Source organism: Pelophylax lessonae (genome assembly GCF_965119305.1).
Source record: "Pelophylax lessonae genome assembly, chromosome: 1".
Taxonomy (NCBI): Eukaryota; Metazoa; Chordata; class Amphibia; order Anura; family Ranidae; genus Pelophylax; species Pelophylax lessonae.
In genome coordinates, this window is record NC_138768.1 from 689622335 (window position 1) to 689644647 (window position 22313).

Below are 22313 nucleotides of genomic sequence, written 5' to 3' on the forward strand. Positions count from 1 at the left end.
CCATAGCGCGGCGGTCACCCAGAGACGAACTGAGGGGAGCGGTGGGTAACCCACAAAGTGTACTGTCTATGGGTGCAGAAATCTCCTTGGCACTGGGCACAGCTACACTGATGGCACTGGATTGGTAGACGCGGCGGAGCTCTGGGACTACACGTCCGGACACGCCCCCCTTTATTAAAGATTTGTCTGCGAGCCAGATGCAGCCATCAAAAGAGCCACGTCTGGCTCGCAAGCCATAGCTTTCCGACCCCTGATCTAGGATGATTAAGGGGTTAAATTTGTGCCTAATTGTGTGTAATGTGTGCTGCTTTTACTTGGAGATCTTTCTCCTCCCTGCTTTACAGGGAGGAGAAACGAACAGATCGCTCCCCCTGTGTATACAGAGCTCTGAGCTGTGATTGCACACATCTGGACAGCCGGTCCCAGCCATGAATCATTGGCCAGAATTTGCTGACAAGCTCCCATTATGTGCAGTCACAGCAGGTGCCAAACACAGGGTGCGCATGCACACACCCTAAACCCAGAAGTAGGCAGCGGCGTACAGATGCACTGCTTTGCCTACAGCGGGCAGTCGCTAAATGGTTTTTAACCACTTGCTACCCGCCCGCCGTCAAATGATGGCGGAGTAGTGCATCTATTATTCTTGGGCGCCGTCATATGACGGCGCACCAGAACTGCCTCTCGCGCGCACGCGGGGGCGCGCAGAGCGGCGATTGTGGCCGTGCCGTGTTGCTAGGACACGGCGCGACCCCGATCTCAGTAAAGAGTCAATGACATGACTCTTTACTCATGTGATCAACTGTGTCCAATCACAGCCGGTCACATGTAAATGAGGAAGAGCCATTATTCGGCTCTCCTCGCCTCACACTGTCAGAGTATGAGGCGAGGAGAGCCAATCAGCGGCTCCTCCTCATAGGGGCGAAAAAGACATGTAATCAGGGCACTGATTACATGATTACACAAATGTAAAATCAAGTCCCCATAGTGCTGCCAGTTAGTGCCCATCAGTGCCTGCTCATCTAGGCACTGACTGGCAGCACTATGGGCACTGATGGTGCCGCTCATCAGTGCCACCTATCAGTGCCCATCAGTGTGGCATATTAGTACCTCATCAGTGCCACCTCAGCAGTGCCCATAAGTGCCACCTCATCAGTGCCCATCAGTGCAGCTTATCAGTGCCCATCAGCGCTGCCTCATCAGCGCACATCAGTGAGAGGTTAATGTCATAAATGTGCTAGTATGCACCACATACTAGCATATTATGACACTTACCTAAAAAACAGGTCTCTCCTAAAAAACGGATCCCTCCAGTGATGCATTGTCAGGGCTTTCAAGGAGTCGATTTTCACTTGGTTTTCCTTCTCGGTTTGCCCGCTCCGGCCATTTAAATGGCCAAGCTGCGATGACATCATTCCCGCAGCACATCTCTCTTAATGGACAGTATGCCACCTCTTGAGAGCACAGTGTGCATGTGTCAGTGACATCACCTGCTGCTACACATGTTAATATCATCTTAATCGTGCAAGTGTAGGAGATATTTACCGTACCTACAGGTTAGCCTTATTACAAGCTTACCTGTAAGTATAAGATAAAAGCGAGTTTACTACCTCTTTAAAGTTTCATAAAAGCTTGCTGTTCATACTTCTCTTTTGTAGAAGCAGAAGCCCGTGTAGGCCAAAAAGTTCATATAGACAGATGGACCTAATCTGATGGTCAGGCCATCTATGGTCGGGCTAGGGAATGTTTTTTGTCTGTAGGCCTTCTCTGATGGCTATGTCTTTTCAAGGGAAGCATTGATCTAAAATGATGGATTTTTCCAGCCAAACATTAGTCCTTCCTTGGTGCCGGCTGCAGTGTTCTGCCCGGTCTATCTACAGACACAAACATGCATGTATACCCAATACAAGCCTAAACTAGTGTCTGTGGGCACCTTAATATGCGCAGCTCTTGCTGTCTGTACCTGATAGATTTCAGTTGGGATTACCAACTGGTTTCCCATCGAACCAAAATTAAAATTTGGTATCACTTTAAAATAGACTGAACCCTGAATTGGATATAATAAATGAAATGTATTTGTCCATTTATAATTATGATTCAAAGTTAATTTGTAAATGTGTAATTTAAAATCAGTGCTTATGTGATACGTTCTTTTCTCATTCCTAGGTATGCTGTATGCGGTTGGTGGCTATGATGGAGCATCACGACAGTGTCTTAGTACGGTTGAATGTTATAATCCTAGCACCAATGAATGGAGTTACATATCAGAAATGGGCACACGAAGGAGTGGTGCAGGTACTGAAATTAAAAAAAAAAAATTGAGTAAAAATGTACAACCTATGACTTGAGGACAAGCCTATTTCTGACTCATGTTGTTTACAAGATAAAATCTGTATTTTTTGCTAGAAAATTACTTAGAACCCCCAAACATTATATATATATTTTTTAGCAAAGACTCTGGAGAATAAATTAGCGGTCATTGCATTATTTTTTGTAACAAAGTATTTGCGAGCATTTTTTTAAACACAATTTTTTTGGGAAAAAATAAATTTCACTGAATTAAAAAAAAAAAAAAAACTGTAAAGTTAGCCCAATTTTTTTTGTATATTGTGAAAGATGTCAGCCTGAGTAAATGGATACCCAACATCCTACTGTTTAAAATTGCGCACACTCGTGGAATGGCGACAAATTACGGTACTTAAAAATCTCCATAGGCGACGCTTTAATTTTTAACAGTTTAGAGTTACAGAGAAGGTATTTTTCTAAAATGGGGGGGGGGGGGGGAATCTGCGCTGTGGATAAGACTAACCTGGCTGCAGCCTATATTTAGTATATATAGCCCCAGTAGGGTTACTGTATATAAATAAGAGAAGGAAAATTTATGTGGCGCTGCCTAAAAAAGTGTTAATAGATAACCAATGTAATAATGCACAAAATGAATAAATGAAATTGATTTAAACTCACTATGGTAAATACAACAGTTGAAATGACCCAGATAAAACACATCAAATAATATAAGGTAACGTATTAAAGTGACATGGTGCAAAGATGCAAGTTAACCCAACGAAAGGCCAACAACGTTGGAATGTGCAAAAATAGATGTCAAAAAGGTATATATATTGCCGTAAACAGTATTCAATAATTTATATATTGGTGTAAAGAAATATACACCAAGGACAAATCAGGTGACTTAGTGAATAGCCACTAATGAAGATAAAGGGGCTTAGTATAAAAGTGGCGTAGTGTCCTATGAACAATGATCAAGGACGGTAAATAATAAAAATGTTATAAATAAAATACAAAAATGAATGTAGAGGTGACTCAGTGCAGAAGTAGTTAAGTGCACTTTAAACAATAGTCCGTAACGGTGGAAAAAAAAAATATATATATATATATATATATATATATATATATATATATATATATATATATATATATATATATATATATATATATATATATATATATATATATATATATTGGCTGCAATGGCTGGAGTCCCAGGCTGTGGATCTTGGGGTGGTCCAGAGGTGACACTTGCAGGTGAGGAAACCGATGTGCTCCCCTCTTCTAAAGACCTCACTCACCAGATGGAATTACCCCTACAGGGGTAGTAGGCATAGTAATACTCAATGGTATATCCCCCTCAGATCCCAGACATCAATAGGGTATATGGGCATCCAGTAACTTCTTCCCGCTCAGGTATTGGTTACAGTAATACTCCCAGGTAAATGGCATCAATAGGTATAGGGGTCCGACCATGGATAGGAAGAAACAAGGGTCCAAAATAGTTAAGTATTGCTTAAAATATATAATTTATTAAATGCAGCAATGGTACTCCCAAGCAGAGGTGATAAAAAGGCAGGCAGTAACAATAGCAGTGGTGTACCCCGCTCAGAACGCAGATCGCGGTCCACTTCCCTTCCACTTCACTTCTAAAATTATTGCTCTCGCTCTGACGATTGCGGCGATACCTCACATGTGTGATTTGAACACCGTTTTCATTTGCAGTGTGACTTACATATGCGTTTTCTTTTATGCACAAGGTCACGGAGACGGGGCACTTTACATTTTTTATTTTTTTTAACAGTTTTTAAAAAAAAAAAAAAAATAAAAATCTTATCACTTTTTTATATCTGTCACAAGGAATGTCAACATCCCCTGTGACAGTAATAGACAGTGACAGGTACTCTTTATGGAGGGATCTGAGGTCTAAAAGACCCCAGACCCCTCCACTGCACTTCAAAGTATTCAAAACGCCAAAATCTGCATTTTCGAATACTGACATTTTTTTTTTAAATCGGCGCCATTGGCAGCCGAGGAAAACTGTAAGTGACGTTGCTTCCTGGTTACATGATCGGAGACCTGATCGAAGCCCAATCCGGCTTTGTTCGGGACTCCAACCAGCTGGAAGACCCAGACAGAGCCGCAAGAGGGGGGGGGACATCCCGCTCGCTGGGATAATGGCCGAGCAGCTGCTGAGCCACATCGGTTGTCATCTCCTGAAAGACGACCGCCAGGCATCATCCCGGTAGTACCACTTCTTCAAGCCAACGTACAGGTATGTCGGTTTGCGGGAAGTGGTAACTGACCTGCTTACAGTATTTATTCAATATGAACAAAACACGTTGATAGTTCTTATAGGTCCCAGCCATGCAGCCCCACAGTATTCAAAATACTTTGAGTTGGGCTTATATTTGTGAAATAGCTAGTTAGCCATTGGTAGCCAATTGTCACCTTTATACAGTACTGTTATATTTTTATGGTTGTTACAAATCTGATGTGTCCCAAATGCCTGTAATATTTTGGTGGTTTCAGTTTAGAGAATTATGGGGAAAATAGAGTTTACCATCGGTGGTTAGAAAATGTGGGGACATTGCATAGAGTGGCTCCATTCTCCAGCGAAAAAAGCCTAAAGCCATAGTTGACAGATTTTCTTCCTTGCCAAAACAACTTCTAACATTTTTGTAGTTTACTATAAGCTTTTTGTTACACTAAATGAATTGCTAAGAATATTTGAAAGAAAAATTCCATACTCACAAGTTACATCAGACTGATGTTGACATTGAAACTTACTGTTAAGTTAACACAGAGAGGATGACAGTGACATACATAGTAACCTTGACAGTGACTCTGGCATTGACATAGACTGACAATGACATGCCTGCACTAATATTGATCTAAGCACATCTTGACATATTGTGCCCTATTTATCCAACATTGTCTGTCTAGCAACTAGTCATATTCCTGTTATATTATGGCACTTTTCCACTGCAAGTACCGGCTCGGCTCTACTCGGCCCTGCTTGGCCCGGTTTGCTTTTCCACTGCTGGTACCGCATGGTATAGTGTCGGAACGGTTCGGTACGGTACGGTATAGGTTTGCTTTTCCACTAAAGTAGTACTAAAGTTAAGTGGGTGGGATAACAACTGGGTGGGTGGGATTCTCTAACCAATCAGTGGCTAGTAGTGACTGCATGCAAAGGATTGTGGGATATGGTACCTGTTGGAACCACAATCGAGTAGGTACTGTTTTTTCAGAGCCGTACCGTACCGTTCGGTTCCATGCAGTGGAAAAGCAAACCTATACCGTACCGAACCGTTCCGACCCTATACCATGCGGTACCAGCAGTGGAAAAGCACAAAAGCGTGCCGAACCGGTACGGTTCCATGCAGTGGAAAAGCGCCATTAGAAACATTATAGCATAATAGGTGGTTGCAGCATAAACACATATATATGAAAAAGAGTGATCAATATTCTGGCTAACCATATGAAGATATAAGAATGGGTGAGGAGGAGAAAGAAACATTTTAGGTACCAAAATGTAGTTTACATCTAAAAGTACTGCTGATTTAATATATATATATATATATATTACATGAAGCCTCTGGTTTTATCAACTCTGATGTGCCTATCTGGTTTGTAGGTGTGGGAGTCTTGAATGGTTTGCTGTATGCAGTGGGAGGCCATGATGGTCCCTTAGTGAGGAAAAGTGTTGAAGTTTTTGACCCATCTACAAATGAGTGGAAGCAGGTTGCGGACATGAACATGTGCAGAAGGAATGCAGGTATGTACAGATAGGGTTTCCTTGAATTTGGAATTTTTTTTAAACATGTCAATGTGAATGCATGTAAGTCAGGTTGACATGTAGGGGATCATTTATAAAAATAAAATGGAAAAAATGGGAAGTTGCCCATGGTCGTGAAATATTATTGGTTACTATAGCAACCTATCATATTCTTTTATTTTCCAATGTTTAAAAGGTTTAAAATTCTACCTCTATTTGCCCCTCTGTTAGCCTATGTGTCCATGCACACTATAGGCGTTTACAGAAATTTAGAGGCAGAAAAAAAAGCATCACGTCTGCATTCAAGAGAAGGCGTTTTGGCTGAAAAAAGTGCCAAAATGCACCTAAACCTGGGATTGTTGGCCAGAAGAAATTAAAGTACAAGTCCAGCCAAGAGCAAACTAACTCTAAACCTGCTAATCTATCTAACCCTGCAAAGCAAAAATCGCTGTACTTACCTTTTTCTGCAGCTGATCCGGTCTGGTATCCAGCAGCGGAAGCTGTGTGCAGGAGAGGACCTACAACGGCTGTGAAAAGGCTGGGAAGTGATGTCACCCATAGAGTTACTATGGTGCTTATGTTTTCGGCTGCCTCTCCTGCACTCGCCTCCATACTGAAGCCACCGCTGATGCTGGGACTGGACCCGATCGGCTGCAGAGTAGGTAAGTACAGCGATTTTGCTTTACAGGGTTAGATATATTAAGTTTAGAATGTGGCAGATAGCAGATTTAGCGTTGGGTTTTGCCTGAACGTTAACTTATTTTAATTCTAATATTTTGGTCAATGAAATTCATAATTGCCCAAACACTTGATACACATAAACGTATTTGCAAAAATGCAGCTTAGGCACGTTTCTGAAATTGCTTTTCTCCTGCTAGGAGGAAAGTGTTTACAAAAGCCTCAGTTTGCATGAGGCCTAAACTAAACATGCACAGTGCCGCGGGTATCTATATAATGTAGCCAACAATATAATGGACTGTTCAAAAAAAAATCTTATTGTTAAAAAATGTAAAAAAAAAGATTGAATCTTCAACACGTCCTGTTCACAATGTGCATAGTCCACTTTTTGCATTCCAGATGTTTCTTGTGAAGTTGTCATTAGACTTCTTCATCCTAGTTAATGGGAGTAATTTAAAACACATTAAGCTGCTTCCCCTGTTGGTGGGTATGAGAAAAGCACAAAGTTGGTGCATGACCTCATAATGGTGAATCTCGGTGCTCTTCTCTTCTATATATTCAAAATTCCACAGTTGTTGCTTCAGCTGAATAAAAGTCCCTTCCATGTAAATTTTCATCCTGGTATTTATCTTGTCCACCTGGCTACCTTGTTATTGCTAGTAGACACATTTTCTAAATGCGAAAGACAGTAGGCCAGTGTGTATATATTGGTTGAAGTAGTACCCTATCTGTGAGCCCACTGTAGCATTTCACAGACTGGATGAATCTAAAGGTTACCCAGTCTTGGTCGCCAGTAAATAAACAAGTCTAATAAAAAAAAAAAAATGTATGATTATTTGGGTGGCCCCGCTGCCTGAACAAAAAAGTAAACAGTCTATGACCAGCTTTCCTTAAGAAGTAGAGATTGTTTTTTTTAAGGGCCCTTTCACACGGGCGCTCCGTATGTCTGCAAATCATCCTATTTTTTTGCGGATGATTTACGGACATAATGTAAGTCAATGGCATTGCGGATGTCAGCGGAATACCATCCGCTGACATCTGATTTTCTTCCTTTCAGTTCTGTTCCGTTTTTTGGAACGGAACTGAACCCTATTTTTCCTCAGTTCAAAAAACGGAAAGGAAGCAAAATCGCAATGCCCATAGACTTACATTATGTCCGTATATCATACGCAAACGGATAGGATGATATGCGGACATACGGAGCGGATGACACAAGTGTCATCCGCTCCGTGAAAAAAAAAAAAAAAAGCACCGGAGCGGATCGCAATGCGGTACGCTCTGTGTGAAAGAGCCCTAAAGTGAATTTTAACTATGCAAACAAAGTCTTCTCTTATATAAATAAGGCAAAAATGTGTTCACTTTGAATGCCCAATTATGTACAAAGGAGGAAGACCGACAGTGAAGCCTTTCGGATTCACAGCTTGTTCGCTACTGCACATTTGCGAAGCGCTGTGCTTTCTAATTGGCCCAGCAGTGGGGGGTAAGGAGGAGGGACGGTGCCATCTCCTGGAAGTGGGGGAGGGCAAATGGCTAAAACAGTCCCCCCCCCCTCCCCCCTTACAGATGCCAAATGTGCCACCGAAGAAGGGGGGGGGGGGCAGATCAGGGGAAGTTCCACTTGTGGGTGGAACTCCGCATTAATGTGTCTGCATTCTGGAAATGTTTTACATAAATTAATAAAAGCTGATCATGGTAAACATCCCCTTCCGTGTTAAATGGTTCGTCTCAAACTTCTAACTGCCACTTTGTCTTGTCAGTTTAATCTGTTAATCATTTGCCCATTTGCAATGTATGTTTGAGACCGTGCGGGCTGGCTGCTCAGCATCACATGTGTGTGTTGGTGTGTGTGTATATATATATATATATATATATATATATATATATATATATATATATATACTGTGTGTATGTATATATCCATCTATCTATATATATATATATATATATACTGTGTATGTATATATCCATCTATCTATATATATATATATATATATATATATACTGTGTGTATGTGTGTATATATATATATATATATATGTATATGTAATTCTGCTTTTCCGGGTAGGGGGCTAACGCACCCAGTTGTGCTGTGATTCATCACCGCATGCCTATCACCAGGTCCCAGCCAGTGATTGACCACCGGCTCCCGGCGATTAGCTCTGAACTTCATGGGGCACAGCTCTGTTACTGTAAACAGCGTGGGGCTGTGTTCAGTGACGGGATCCAATTGTTGTTTTCATTCCCTGCTAAACAGAAACTAGATCCCCCAGTAAATGCAGCACATAGTACACACACAAACAATTGTTAGGCACAGATTTAACCCCTGGATCACCCTAGATGTTAACCCCTTCCTGCCCAGTGTCATTAGTACAGTGACTACATATTATTAGCACTGATCACTGTCATAAGGTCATTGGTAATGTCAGTGGCAGTTAGTTCCCACAAAGTGTCAGATTGCCTGCTGTCCCGCTATAAGTTGCTGATCACTGCCATTACTAGTATAAAAAATAAGAAATCCTAAATAAAAAGGCCATTATATATCCCATAGTTTGTAGATGCTATAACTTTCATGCAAGCCAACCAATATACACTTATTGGGATTTTTTTTTTTTTTTTTTAACCAAAGACCTGTAACAGAATACATTTTGGCTAAAATGTTTTAAAAGATTAGATTTTTTTTTAATAGAATAGGTTTTATAGCAGAAAGTAAAAATATATTTTGGTTTTTTTTTTTCAAAACTGTCAGGCTTTTTGTTTATATAATAAAAAAAATTAATAAAAATTTAATTAAAAAAAAAACAGAGGTGATCAATTACCACCAAGAATTTTGTGTGAAAAAAAAGATATACATTTTGTTTGGGTACAGTGTTGCATGACCGAATTATCAGTTAAAATAGCGCATACTTGCTGCATAGCAAAAAATGGCCCGTTCATGAAGGGAATAAAAATGTTTAAAGGCTAAGTTCACCTTCCTGGTATATGTCCTATAGGGCAGGAAAACTGTTAGTAGAATGAAGCAGTAGTTCAGCAGCTGACTTAATTTAACCACTTAAGGACCAGGCCTATTTCTGACAATAAAATCAGTATTTTTTGGTAGAAAATTACTTGGGATGGAACCCCCAAACATATTATATTTATATATATATATATATATATATATATATATATATATATATATATATATACACACACATATACATTTTCTTTTTAGCACAGACCCTAGAGAATGAAATGGAGATCGTCGCAATACTTTTTCACACCGTTTTTGGTCGGCCGCGACATAGCCTCACAAACAGAGGCTGGCCCGCGAGTTAAACGTCTCACAGGGTCGCATACGACCAGGCTTGGGTCTGAATCACAGCGGTCCGTTGGCCGACAGCTCCCCTACTTCGGTGGTGAGAAGTTCTGTCTGGAGCGTTACCCGCACCATGACTGGGTAAATACAGTTCCCCCTCTCCCCTTTTGGTGGTTTTCTTTGGGGTGGACGCAGGTAACCTGCAGGGACAGTCGGACCTGCCTGCAGGTTCCCTCCTCCCATCCTTAGATCCCTCACTGAGCTGGGCTTCCCCAACTCCCTTTCCCCCCTGTCTGGACTTAGTCTGTTGGGGGTCCCAGGGCTGAGAATGCAGCAGAGACCCTTGGGATCTCCCCAGCTATCCCCACTCTGTAAGGGTTCTGGGATAGTGTGTGCACCGCCCTGGTTGTCTGGAGGGGTCCCAGTGTAGGAGACCCTTAGGTGCATGCCCTACTGTTTGCAGTGTGGGTATAGTGCAGGGGGCAGAGTCTCCGCTAAACGTGTGTCCTACCTTCAGGTGGGGGTCCCCTTGCAGAGGGTACAAAGATCCTGGCAGCATGCTTCTGTGTTTATAGCTGATGGTGGCCATTTTCCCTTAGTCTGGCTGGTCTCCGGTTGGCTGCCAAGTTTGTGTAGCCCGATGATGTCACGAGGGGCATTTCCCCTTAGTCTGGCTGGTCTCCAGTTGGCGGCCATGTTTATGTAGCTGGATGATGTCACGGTGGCCATTTTCCCTTAGTCTAGGAGATGCTGGAGACAACTAAAGTCTCGTGGGGATGCCGAAGCTCCTCCTCTTCCTCCTTAGTTTTCTCTTCCTGTGCCGGGGACGAATGAACAGGGATGATGGCTGGGTTCGAATTCTCAGCGCTCCTCCGGTCGGTAGGGTGAGTCTTTGGGGGTTCCTGTTATCTCTCTCTCTGCTGATAGGTACCCTGAGCCTTGAGGAGATCCTTTAGTGGTGCTAAATGATTGTTTTTGTACTGCAAGTTCTTCCTTTCCTTATGGAGCCTCAGGGTCAAATCTCCCCCACTGATCCCCCTCATGGACGTGGCAGGTCCCTCAGAACCCCTAGCTTCCCATGGTTGTACTGATGGCTTAGTGTCCCGGGTGGAATTGGCGTGTGGGCAAAAGCCTAGGAGGAAGAATCGATTCCCCCGCTTTCCCCTGCTCAGGCTGTCTTATCTGAGCCTAATGCTGCCGTGGACGTGGCCCGTCCAGGGGGACTTAATATCCCACCCCTGATCCATCCAATAGTGAGGATGATTCCTCCATGGTCGCAGCAGCGAATGCAAAACCGCTGGTAGACGCAGTGCGTGAGACTTTAAAAATGGAGGATGCGGCTGATGTAGCTACGGACATGGCTGTGTCGTTAGGTACGGAATAGGAACAACCTAAATTACCCTTTGTGTTCCCTAAAGGTTTTGCTGTACGTTAATGTTTTGAGAAGTCACTTTTAAAAAAGTGGACTAGTCCATCAGTGGTGTACCCTACTGTTCCCAGGTTGAATAAAGCAACCATGATCCCAGTAGCGGAATCCCCGTCCTTTAACCACTTAAGCCCTGAAGGATTTGGCTGCTCAAAGACCAGGGCCTATTTTGCGATTCGGCACTGATCGGACCCTTGACTGACATTTTTGACACTTTTGGGGGTACCAGTGACATTACTACAGTAATCAGTGCTATACATATGCACTGTTACTGTAAAAATGACACTGGCAGGGAAGGGGTTAATTTTGAGATCCAGGGGTTAAGTGTGTCCCTAGGGGCGTGCTTCTAACTGTCAAGGGGCGTGGCTTTTGATAAAACCACAGAGACATACGATCCTACATAGCAGGATCGTATGATCTCTGCAGTTACACCAGGGAGAAGGACAGGCGGCTTTGTTTACATTAGCCGCCTGCCTTTCTCCCTCTCCAGCGGGAGATCTCGAGTGGCCGGTGGACATCGGAAGCCGCCGGTCACTCGCGCGGTGATGGCAGTGAATGAGCCCCCTATTGGCTCACGGGCGAGTGACCTACCGATAGGTCACTTTGCCCAGGAGTGGCTGACCGCCGCAGTATATGTACTTGCGGCGGTCGTCAAGTGGTAAAGGACCCGGCTGACAAGAAAGCAGAGGCTGTGGCACGCAGCATGTTTACTATGGCTGGTTCGGCATTACAGCCAGTCCTTTGCCTCAGCCCTGGTGTCTCAGACCCTAACTGAATGGGGTGAGCAGGTCCCCTGCTGCTTATGTTGATTTAGCGGATGAGTTGGTCCATGGGCTGCAGTTAATTTGTGATGCAGCTTTGGATACAGCTCCTGTGCTGTCTAAACTTTCTGTTTCAGCGGTGGTAATTAGGCATGTGCTGTGGCTTAAGAATTGGTCCGCAGACCAAGCATCTAAGAAAGCTCTCCTTGATCTGCCCTTTCAAGGCAATCACTTGTTTGGGGCTACTCTGAATGACATCATTAGGGGAATCACGGGGGGGGGGGGAGTAACTTCCTGCCACAGTCAAGGAAAGAGAAGGAGCCTTGCTGCAGATGGGGGCCCTCCACAGGCCATAGAAAATTATTTTGTGCTTCTGGGATGGAGAATAAGGGCAATAGATATTTCTCTATCGCTCATTGACAGACGTAGTCTTCTTGATTCTCAAGAGCTGGGTTATGTTGTCTCCGCAGGAGTAGGACTAGGCAGAAAGACAAAACGTTCTGGCTCCACCTTAGTGGCAGTCCCTGAGGGTATATCCTCCCTCTCTCTGCTACAGGGAATCAGTTTTTTTCTGTCTAGTCAGGAGTAAGGATCTAAGTTCCTTGCTGGGATCTCTTTGGTCCTGGCAAGATTTTTTCTTTAAAAAAAAAAAAATAAAAATTTTTTTTAGGCAGTTTTTCTCCAGTATTTTTTTCCTGTGAGATCTTCAAGCAAATACGCCGGACTGGGCGACACTAGTGGTCACCCCAGCCGGCCTACGAGCGCGCGCAGACCATTGCATTGCGCTTGGTCGGCCGCGACACATTCAAGTAAGTATGCGGGGCCGGGCGACGGGCTGGATGTTGAGATCCAGTGGTCACCCCGGTTTCTGCCTACGAGCGCGTGCAGACCAGAGCTCCGCGCTGGGTCGGCCGCGACGGAGTCCCAGTGGAGGGACTGACCTTGCGAGTTAAAAGTCTCGCTTGGACGCCAGGAACCAGAGAGTCGAGGCGTCCGGAGTGGTCCACAACCCCCCACCCCGGTGGAGAGGGTATTGTGAAGAGAGGGTGCCTGTCGGTTCGGTATGGTGAGTAAACGTTCCCTTTTTTCTTTCCTCGTTATGAGGCAGTATGAATTATGGGCCCCTCCATACATGGTCAGTATATATCTGACACTAAAAGTCCCCCTTGTAAATACAGTATGTGTTTGTGGGAAGTGGACTTGGTTTGAGAGCTAACACTCTACCCAGCAGACTGTAGCATTACAGCAGACATAGGAGGTATAATCCTACCTTATTTGTAGTGTATCTCCTGTAGATCAATAAATCGCCACTTAGCAGAAATGCAGGTGGATATGCTGGGAAAAACGATTTCGGCGGTCTGCGGCCATTTTGCCGTAGACCAGGTGCATGTATGTCCTCAGGTCACGCCGGCCGCCATGTTTTTGGAGTCTAATGTCTCTTGTATGGGGGCGGCCATGTTTCATGAGCCCAGCTACCTCGTGGAGAGCTGGGAACGCCGGAAGGCGTACACAGGGGGCGGAGCCACGTCCTTCTACCCGGGAAAAAGCAACAGCTCCTTCCAGTCTGTAAAAGACAGTGCAGTCGGTTTGAAACTTCACTGCATCGGTTGGTGAGCCTTGGGGGTCCCTCTCTCTCTCTGTGGGGATCGAGAAGCAGGTACTCTGAGGGGCGCTATTGCGCTAGGGGGAGACACATAAAAAAAAAAAAAAAAGCGGTATTTTTTGTTTTTTGATTTAAAAAAAAAAAAAAGAAAAAAGTTTTTTTGTTTTTTCTGGCAAAGGTGTCCTGAATTAACATGGACCCTGCCACTCATGTATCTCCTCCGTATCCCCTCGAGGTGTCTGCAGGATCCTCCAGCACCCCACTGACGATTGAATCATTGTCAGCTATTATGGAAACTTTTGTGTCCCGGGTGGAAGTGGCTTGTCAGGGACAGGGCGCAAGAAAGCGACCCCCGCCTAACCCCTTATTATCTGAAACCTCGGATTCAGACTCTGAGCCCATTTCTGCAGTTGCAGGTACTTCATCTGGGATTGGTGTCTCGTGTACTGTCTCTTCAGACAGTGAGGAGGATGTTTCGGCATCAGCCATAGCCAGAGAGGAAGCGTTGGTAAACGCACTCATTGTATCTGTTCAAGAAACCTTAAGATTACAGGGTATTCCGTCGGAAATAGCTGAAACTGAAATCCCTTTTGGGACTAAAAAAGGCGAAGGTTTTTCCATTGCCCAAATGTTTTGGCAATCCAATCGAAGAAGAATGGCGTCTGCCAAAACGCACTTCTGCTATTTCTAAACGCATTAACAGGCGTTATCCGTTTGAGGAAACCCTCATTAAGAAATGGACAGAACCACCTGTGGTGGATTCACCAATTGCTAGATTGAATAAAGCCACGGTTATTCCTCTAGAAGACGCTCCGTCTTTTAAAGATCCAGTGGATCGCAAGATAGAAGCTATGTCTCGCACCATGTTTACCTTGATTGGATCAGCTTTCAGACCAATAATTGCTATTGGTCTGGTTTCGCAGACTGTAACTGAAATGGACCAAGTGGTTACGCCGGGACTTAGAAGAGGTCCCTCAGGCGGTATCAGATTTGTTGGAACAAATGATACAGGGGTTACAGTTTGTGTGTGATGCGGCGTTAGACGCCACTCCATTATTGGCGCGAGCATCAGTCTCCGCAGTGGTTCTCAGGCGTACACTGTGGCTAAAAGGTTGGTTAGCCGACCAAGGTTCCAAAAAAGCATTGGCTAGTATCCCCTTTTTAGGAGAGCGTCTTTTTGGAGCCAACTTAGATGAGATCATTAAGGATCTCACGGGTGGAAAGAGCACCTTTTTACCGCAAAATGTTAAAGGTAAAGGAACTCGTCAAAGACGAGGGCCTTCTTTCTCTGCTCACAAAAAGTTTTTTCGTCCCGCGGGTGAAAAAATTAAGTCCTCCAAAGCTCCTTCAGGAGGCTTCAGGGGACGTTGGTCGGGCAAGCAAAAGCCCGCCCCCTCCAGACCTGAAGATAAATCGTCCAAAGCCTGAAGGTGCGCCCCCACCCATAACTGGGGTGGGGGGACGTCTTCGCCGGTTCCCGGATCCATGGCTTTCCAGAATCCCGGACTAGTGGGTTTGCGAAGTCATAAGGTCAGGGTACAAGATCGAGTTTCGATCTCTCCCACCGGCGCGATTCTTCCCTTCCAATATTCGACTATCCCCGGATCGTTTAGAAGATCTGCGGAGAGCAGTCACGGATTTACTACAACAAGGAGTGGTAGTCCACGTTCCTTGGACAGAACGTTTTTTCTAGGGTTTTATTCAAACCTATTTACAATACTCAGGAAAGAGGGCAAAATGCGTCCAATTCTGGACTTAAGGGCACTCAAGTCCTTTCTCAACATAAGGAAATTCAAGATGGAATCCATTCGCACAGTAGCAGCCTTCCTGCATCCAGGGGATGTCCTAGCGTCCATAGACATCAAGGACGCCTATCTTCACATTCCCATTTTCGCAGGACATCAGTGGTTTCTACGCTTTTCCGTAGAAGAGAACCACTATCAGTTTGTGGCGTTACCTTTCGGTTTCGCCACGGCTCCTCGGGTCTTCACGAAGGTGTTGGCCCCAATGTTGGCACTACTGCGCCAAAGAGGCATATCGATTCTAGGTTACCTAGACGATCTCCTGCTTCATGCAGAGTCTCCTCAGACCCTGCTACAAAACATAGAAATTACTATAATTTCTTTACAGGAATTCGGGTGGCTGGTGAACCAGCAAAAGTCTTTTCTGGTTCCCACCCAGAGGCTCGAATATCTGGGTCTAATTCTAGACACAGTCAGGACAAGAGTTTTCCTTCCGGTAGGGAAACTCCGGAAGATTCAATCAGCAGTCCAGTTGTTACTATCCAACAGCTGGTCTTCCCTTCGGACTTGCATGAGGGTTCTGGGGTTGATGGTGGCTTCCTTCGAAGCAGTCCCATTTGCCCAGTCCCATACCCGAATTCTTCAGCAAGAGATTCTTCTCAGATGGAATCGGAATCCGGAGTCCCTGGACTATCGGATCCAATTGAGCAAACAGACCAGAGAGTCTCTGGTCTGGTGGCTTCGGTCTCCGATGCTCAGCCAGGGAAAGTCATTTCGGCCAATATATTGGACGATAGTGACCACGGATGCCAGTCTATCCGGATGGGGAGGAATTCTCGGTCAGTTATCTGTCCAGGGACTTTGGTCCCTGGAAGAATCCAGGTTACCGATAATGTATTGGAACTGAGAGCGATCAGACTTTGTCTGATTCACTGGACCGAGCAGTTCCAGGGCAGCCCGGTTCGGATCCAGTTGGACAACGCCACGGCCGTGGCTTATGTCAATCACCAGGGGGGCACCAAGAGTGTCCGAGCGGCCAAAGAAGTGGCTTGCATTCTTCGCTGGGCGGAATGATTTGTTCCAGCTATCTCTGCGGTGTTTCATTCCGGGGGTGGAAAATTGGCAGGCAGATTATCTCAGCCGTCAGACTCCGGATCAGGGGGAATGGTCCCTCCATCCAGAAGTTTTCCATCAGTTGTGCCTACGTTGGGGCACCCCGGATGTGGATCTGTTGGCATCACGATTCAACAGAAAAGTACAGAGATTCGTGGCTCGCTCCCGCGATCCTCTAGCAGAGACCGCAGATGCACTGGTCACCCCGTGGGGGCAATACCAGCTAATGTATGCCTTCCCTCCTCTTGGGTTACTGCCAAGACTTCTTCGCAGGATAGAGGAGGAAGGAATTCCAGTAATCCTGGCAGCTCCGGACTGGCCTCGTCGAGCTTGATACGCCGACTTGGTCAGACTGGTGGCGGACGTCCCGTGGAGACTTCCTCTCAGGGAGGATCTACTGTCTCAGGGACCGATCTTCCATCCTGCTTTACGATCGCTGGTTTTAAACGGCCTGGTTATTGAGACCCAGGTGCTGAAGGACAAGGGATTGTCAGCTTCAGTTATTCCTACTCTAGTTAAAACAAGGAAAGCGACTTCCAGCAAGATTATCATCGTACATGGAAGTCTTATATTGTGTGGTGTGAATCCCTTGGGTTCCATCTACATCTTTATTCGGTAGCCCGAATATTGGCTTTTCTGCAACAGGGAGTTGAGCAGAAGCTGGCCTTGAGTGTTATCAAGGGTCTGGTTTCAGCATTTGCTATCTTCTTTCAGAAGCCTTTGGCTACTCATTCCTTGGTGCGGAATTTCATCCAGGGGGTGCGACACCTGGCTCCGCCAGTGCACGCGCCGTTACCATCCTGGGATCTTAATTTGGTGCTGTCGGTTCTTCAGACACCTCCCTTTGAAAATATCAGGGAGATTCCCTTGCTTACTTTATCCCAGAAGGTGGTCTTCTTGGTGGCTATCACTTCTGCACGCAGGGTGTCAGAACTGGCTGCATTATCCTGTTGTTCCCCAGATCTGGTGGTTCATAGGGATAAGGTTGTTCTTCATCCGAATCCATCCTTCCTTCCTAAGGTGGTTTCAAAGTTTCATTGAATGAGGACAGTGTATTGTCCTTCCTATGTCCTTAGCCCAATCATCCTCGAGAATTTGCATGGCGTTCCTTGGATGTAGTTTGGGCGATCAGGATATATTTGAATACTATGGATTCAATTTGTAACGGATTCACTGTTTGTGATCACGGATGGCCCTAAGAAGGGGTTGCCTGTTCTGCTGCGACCATCTTTAGATGGATCAGACAGACGGTGGTATAGGCTTATTTTATCTAAGGGTCGGGATCCCCCGTTCCCTGTTAAGGCGCATTCTACTCGGGCGCTTAGAGTTTCCTGGACCTTCCGCCATCAGGCGTCAGTGGTTCAGGTTTTTTCAAGGCGACTGTTTAGTCGTCGGTTCATACCTTTACAATATTGTATAAGGTTTATGTGATGGCATCGTCAGATGCCTCTTCTGGCCGCAAGGTTCCTGCAGGCCACTGTTTGAGGAGACTGTTGGTCTACCTCGAGGATTTGTGGGGTAGGTCTCATCTGTTTACTCGATGAGTCCTTTGATACTTCTGGTTGGCTCCGGTTGGGCCTTCTAGATTGGATTTTGATTTTTGTCTATCCCACCCCTCATTTGTGGCACTGCTTCTGGATGTCCCAGCTCTTGAGAATCAAGAAGACTACGTCTGTCAATGAGCGATAGAGAAAAATTGATTTTTGTAAGATCTTACCGTAAAATCCTTTTCTCTTAAGCTCATTGACAGACGTAGTACCCGCCCCTCTATCATTGAGTTGGGTTGGGATAAATTCTCTGTTACTGCTTTAGAACAGAACTGATTCCCTGTAGCAGAGAGAGGGAGGATATACCCTCAGGGACTGCCCCTAAGGTGGAGCCAGAACGTTTTGTCTTTCTGCCTAGTCCTACTCCTGCGGAGACAACATAACCCAGCTCTTGAGAATCAAGAAGACTACGTCTGTCAATGAGCTTAAGAGAAAAGGATTTTACGGTAAGATCTTACAAAAATCCATTTTTTAAATCTTCCCGGGAGGTTCCAAGCAACCTTGGTCGGGTAAACCTAAAGCTAGCTTCCCCGGACCAGCAGACAAGACTCCTTCAGCATTAAGGTCTGCCCTCACCCATTATTGGGGTGGGGGACAACTTTGCTGGTTTCTGGCCCCATGGACGACTTTGGTGAGCATCATCAAAAGGTTTCTTTTGGGGGTACCCAGAAAGGGGGACAAAGCTTGTCCTTTTCAGGTTTTTTAGGTCCTGAGTCTCCTTGTGTGGATTTAATTCCTGCAAAGTTTTAGGTGATGTCTGAACTACCGTTGTCCAGGGAACTGATTTACCTAGGTCTGATTCTATTTCTGACCAGGGTGGTCCTTCCAATGCACAAACTTCAGGGACCACAGGCCATGATTCACCGTCTGCTGTCACACAGATAGTTCTTTCTCCCACTTTGCATACAGATTCTGAGTCTGTTGGTATCCACCTTCAAGACAGTTCTGTTTTCACATTCTTACATGCAGCTCCTTTAGCAGGTTCGGCTCCACAGGAGGATACCGAAGTTCGTGACGAGGTCAGGGGTCCTCTGACAGACGCTGCAAGCATCCAAGGGCCACAGTAAGGCTAGTTATCATCCTAGGCTAAGGCTTCTTCCACAGTTCTTGCTAGGAATCAAGAGCAAGGATCTTCCAAACATCCTGGGGACTATAAACATCCCTTGGGGGCTTTCTCTCAGAGAAGACCAGTTGTCCCAAGGGGTGATCTGCCATCCTGCTTTAGTCGCTAGTTTTAATGGCTTTGCTATTGAAAGCCAGGTACTGAGGGATAGAGGTCTATCTGGATCAGTGATCCCTACTATGACGAAGGGGAGGAAGTCATCTTCCAGCATGATATACCGCCGTATGTGGAAAGCGTACATTTCTTGGTGTGAGTCGATTAGCGCGTATCCTCGATCCTTTTCTGTGGCTCGAATCTTAATGTTTTTTTCAACAGGGCATTGATCAGGAGTTGGCCTTGAGTACCATCAAGGGCCAGGTGTCTACCCTGGCAATCTTCTTTCACCGACCCCTAGCCACGCACTGTTTAGTTTGTACCTTCATTCAGGGTGTTCGATATGTGGCTCCACCTATACGGTCTCTTTTGCCGCCATGGGATTTAAATTTAGTACTTTCGATTCTCCAGAAACCTCCATTTGAGAATATTCCCTTACCTACGTTATCCCAGAAGGTAACATTCTTGGTGGCTATTACCTTAAAGCGCAGGGTATCGGAATTGGCGGCATTATCCTGTCGCAGTCCCTATTTAGTGGTCCATAGGGATAAAGTGGTTCTTCGTCCCTGTCCATCATTCCTGCCCAAAGTTGTCTCTGACTTCCATTTGAATGAGGACATTGTGTTGCCTTCCTTGTGTCCCAAGCCGGCTCATCTCAAGGAATTTGCTTTGCATAACTTGGATGTGGTTCGTGCAATTCGGGTGTATCTGGCAGCTACTGAGTCTTTTCGGAGGTCAGACTCGCTTTTTGTGGTTACGGACGGACCAAAAAATGGGCTGTCTGCTTCTTCGGCTACCATCTCCAGATGGATCAGACAGGTGGTGACTAAAGATGGCTACACACTATACAACTTTTGTTGTTAGATTTCCTTTAGATAAAATTGTCTGTCTTTTTGTTTATAGTGCAAAAAAAAAAAAAAACCCGCAGAGGTGATTAAATTCCACCAAAAGAAAGCTCTACTTGTGGGGAAAAAGGACATTTTACTTGGGTACAGCGCCGCATGATCACGCAATTGTCAAAGTAACGCAGTACCATATCACAAAAAAAGGCCTGGTCATGAAGGGGGTTAAATCTTCCGAAAGGTCAAGTGGTTAAGGTAAACTAAAATAAAAAAAAAATAAAATAAAAAAAAAGCTTTATTGGCTGAATCTCTAAGTGAAAAAAAAAAAAAAAAAAACCCCAAAAAACAAATGCAGGCTCCACGTGGAAGAATTGGTGAGATGCAATTTAATACATTTTTTGTTTTTGTTTAATACTACTTTAACCGGTTGCCGACCGCCGCACGACTATATACTGCGGCGGTCAGCCCCGGCCAGGCAGAGTGACGTATCGGTACGTCACTCGCCTGTCACTGACTTGCGAGCCTATCGCGGGCGGGCGCGCGCCCGCCGAGGCGCGCGCCCGCCGCGGCTCGTTCACAGACAAGTCAGTGCGTGTGACCGGCGGACTCGATGTCCGCCAGTCACACTGCGATCGCTCCTGTGAAGGGAGAAAGACAGAGCAGCTTGTGTAAACAAGCTGCCTGTCAGTTCTCCCTGTGTAAAAGTGAAGATCTGTCCGTTCTACTATGTAGAACGGTTGATCTTTGCTTTTACACCAATAGGAATGTCCCTACACAGTTAGAATCACGCCCCTAGGACACACTTAACCCCTCCCTGTCCAATAAAGTTAACCCCTTCCCTGCCAGTGTCATTTTTGCAGTAATAGTGAATATGTATAGCACTGATTACTGCAGTAATGTCACTGGTACCCCCAAAAGTGTCAAAAATGTCAGTCAAGGGTCCGATCTGTCCGCCGCAATGTCGCAGTACCGAAAAAAAAAATCGCAGATCGCCGCCATTACTCATTAACAAAAAAAAACACCAAAAATGACAAAAATCTTTCCCTTTGTTAGTAAACGTGATAACTTTTGCGCAAACCAATCAAAATACGCTTTTTGCGATTTTTTTTTTTACCAAACATAGGTAGCATAAAACAAATTGGCCGAAAAATGTAAAAAAATTTTGATTTTTACTTTTTTTTTGGGGGAATTTCATATAAAAAAATGTGAAAAATATTGTTATTTTTGCAAAATTTACGCTCTTTTTTTGTTTATAGCGCGTGATCAAAAAATCGCACAGGTGATCAAATACCACTAAAAGAAAGCTCTGTTTGTGGGAAAAAAAGGACGTCAAATTCGTTTAGGTACAGCGTCGCACGACCGCGCAATTGTCCGTTAAAGTCACGCAGTAAAAAATCGCAAAAAAACCCCTGGTCCTTTAGCAGCCAAATCCTCCGGGGCTTAAGTGGTTAAGTAAACTCTGGTGAATATTTACTTTAAGGTGAACAGTGTATTATTCCTTTAGTAAATCATCCCCAGTGCAACAAAATGGTAAAAGCTGAATTAAAATAACTAATGAAGGTGCACAATGGTAGGAGCCATTACCTGTATACCAAATACAAGTGTTCCCCAAGAAGCCACGTGAGTGGGCAGTTAACCCTTTCTGCTTAATTTTATAAATCAAACTTCAGTTTGAGTACATTTGTTCAGATTTGCACAACTGCAATGCTGTCAGTTTTATTTTATTTATTTTTTGGCTTTTTCACTGAGTTGCCTAAAGTTACTTTTAGAAAATGTTATTTGTGATCTGATATCTCTGAATGTGGTAATCTAAGTTGTGGCAGAGCGAATTCTGTTAACGTTTACCACACCACATTCAAAACGTACTGCCTTTGCCATCTGCTGCTGGTGTCAATACATTACCAGCAACCCAAACACAGATCATGTTTGCCTGCACCAGATCGCAGTACCATGCAATTTGGTTTGAGGTGTTTTTGAAAGGTAGTGCATACACAACTTTTTTTGTGACCCAGTACGATTCACAGCC

The 22313-nt window shown here is 44.8% G+C and overlaps 1 protein-coding gene across 1 annotated transcript in view; it reads left to right on the forward strand.

The window, feature by feature from the left end:
- Nucleotides 1-22313, forward strand: part of KLHL2 (kelch like family member 2) — a 293449-nt gene that overhangs the window by 241316 nt on the left and 29820 nt on the right. The window contains exons 12-13 of the mRNA XM_082272572.1: nt 2164-2292; nt 5924-6064. Coding sequence (XP_082128698.1) covers nt 2164-2292; nt 5924-6064 — 270 coding nt within the window. The remainder of the gene's footprint in view (nt 1-2163; nt 2293-5923; nt 6065-22313) is intronic.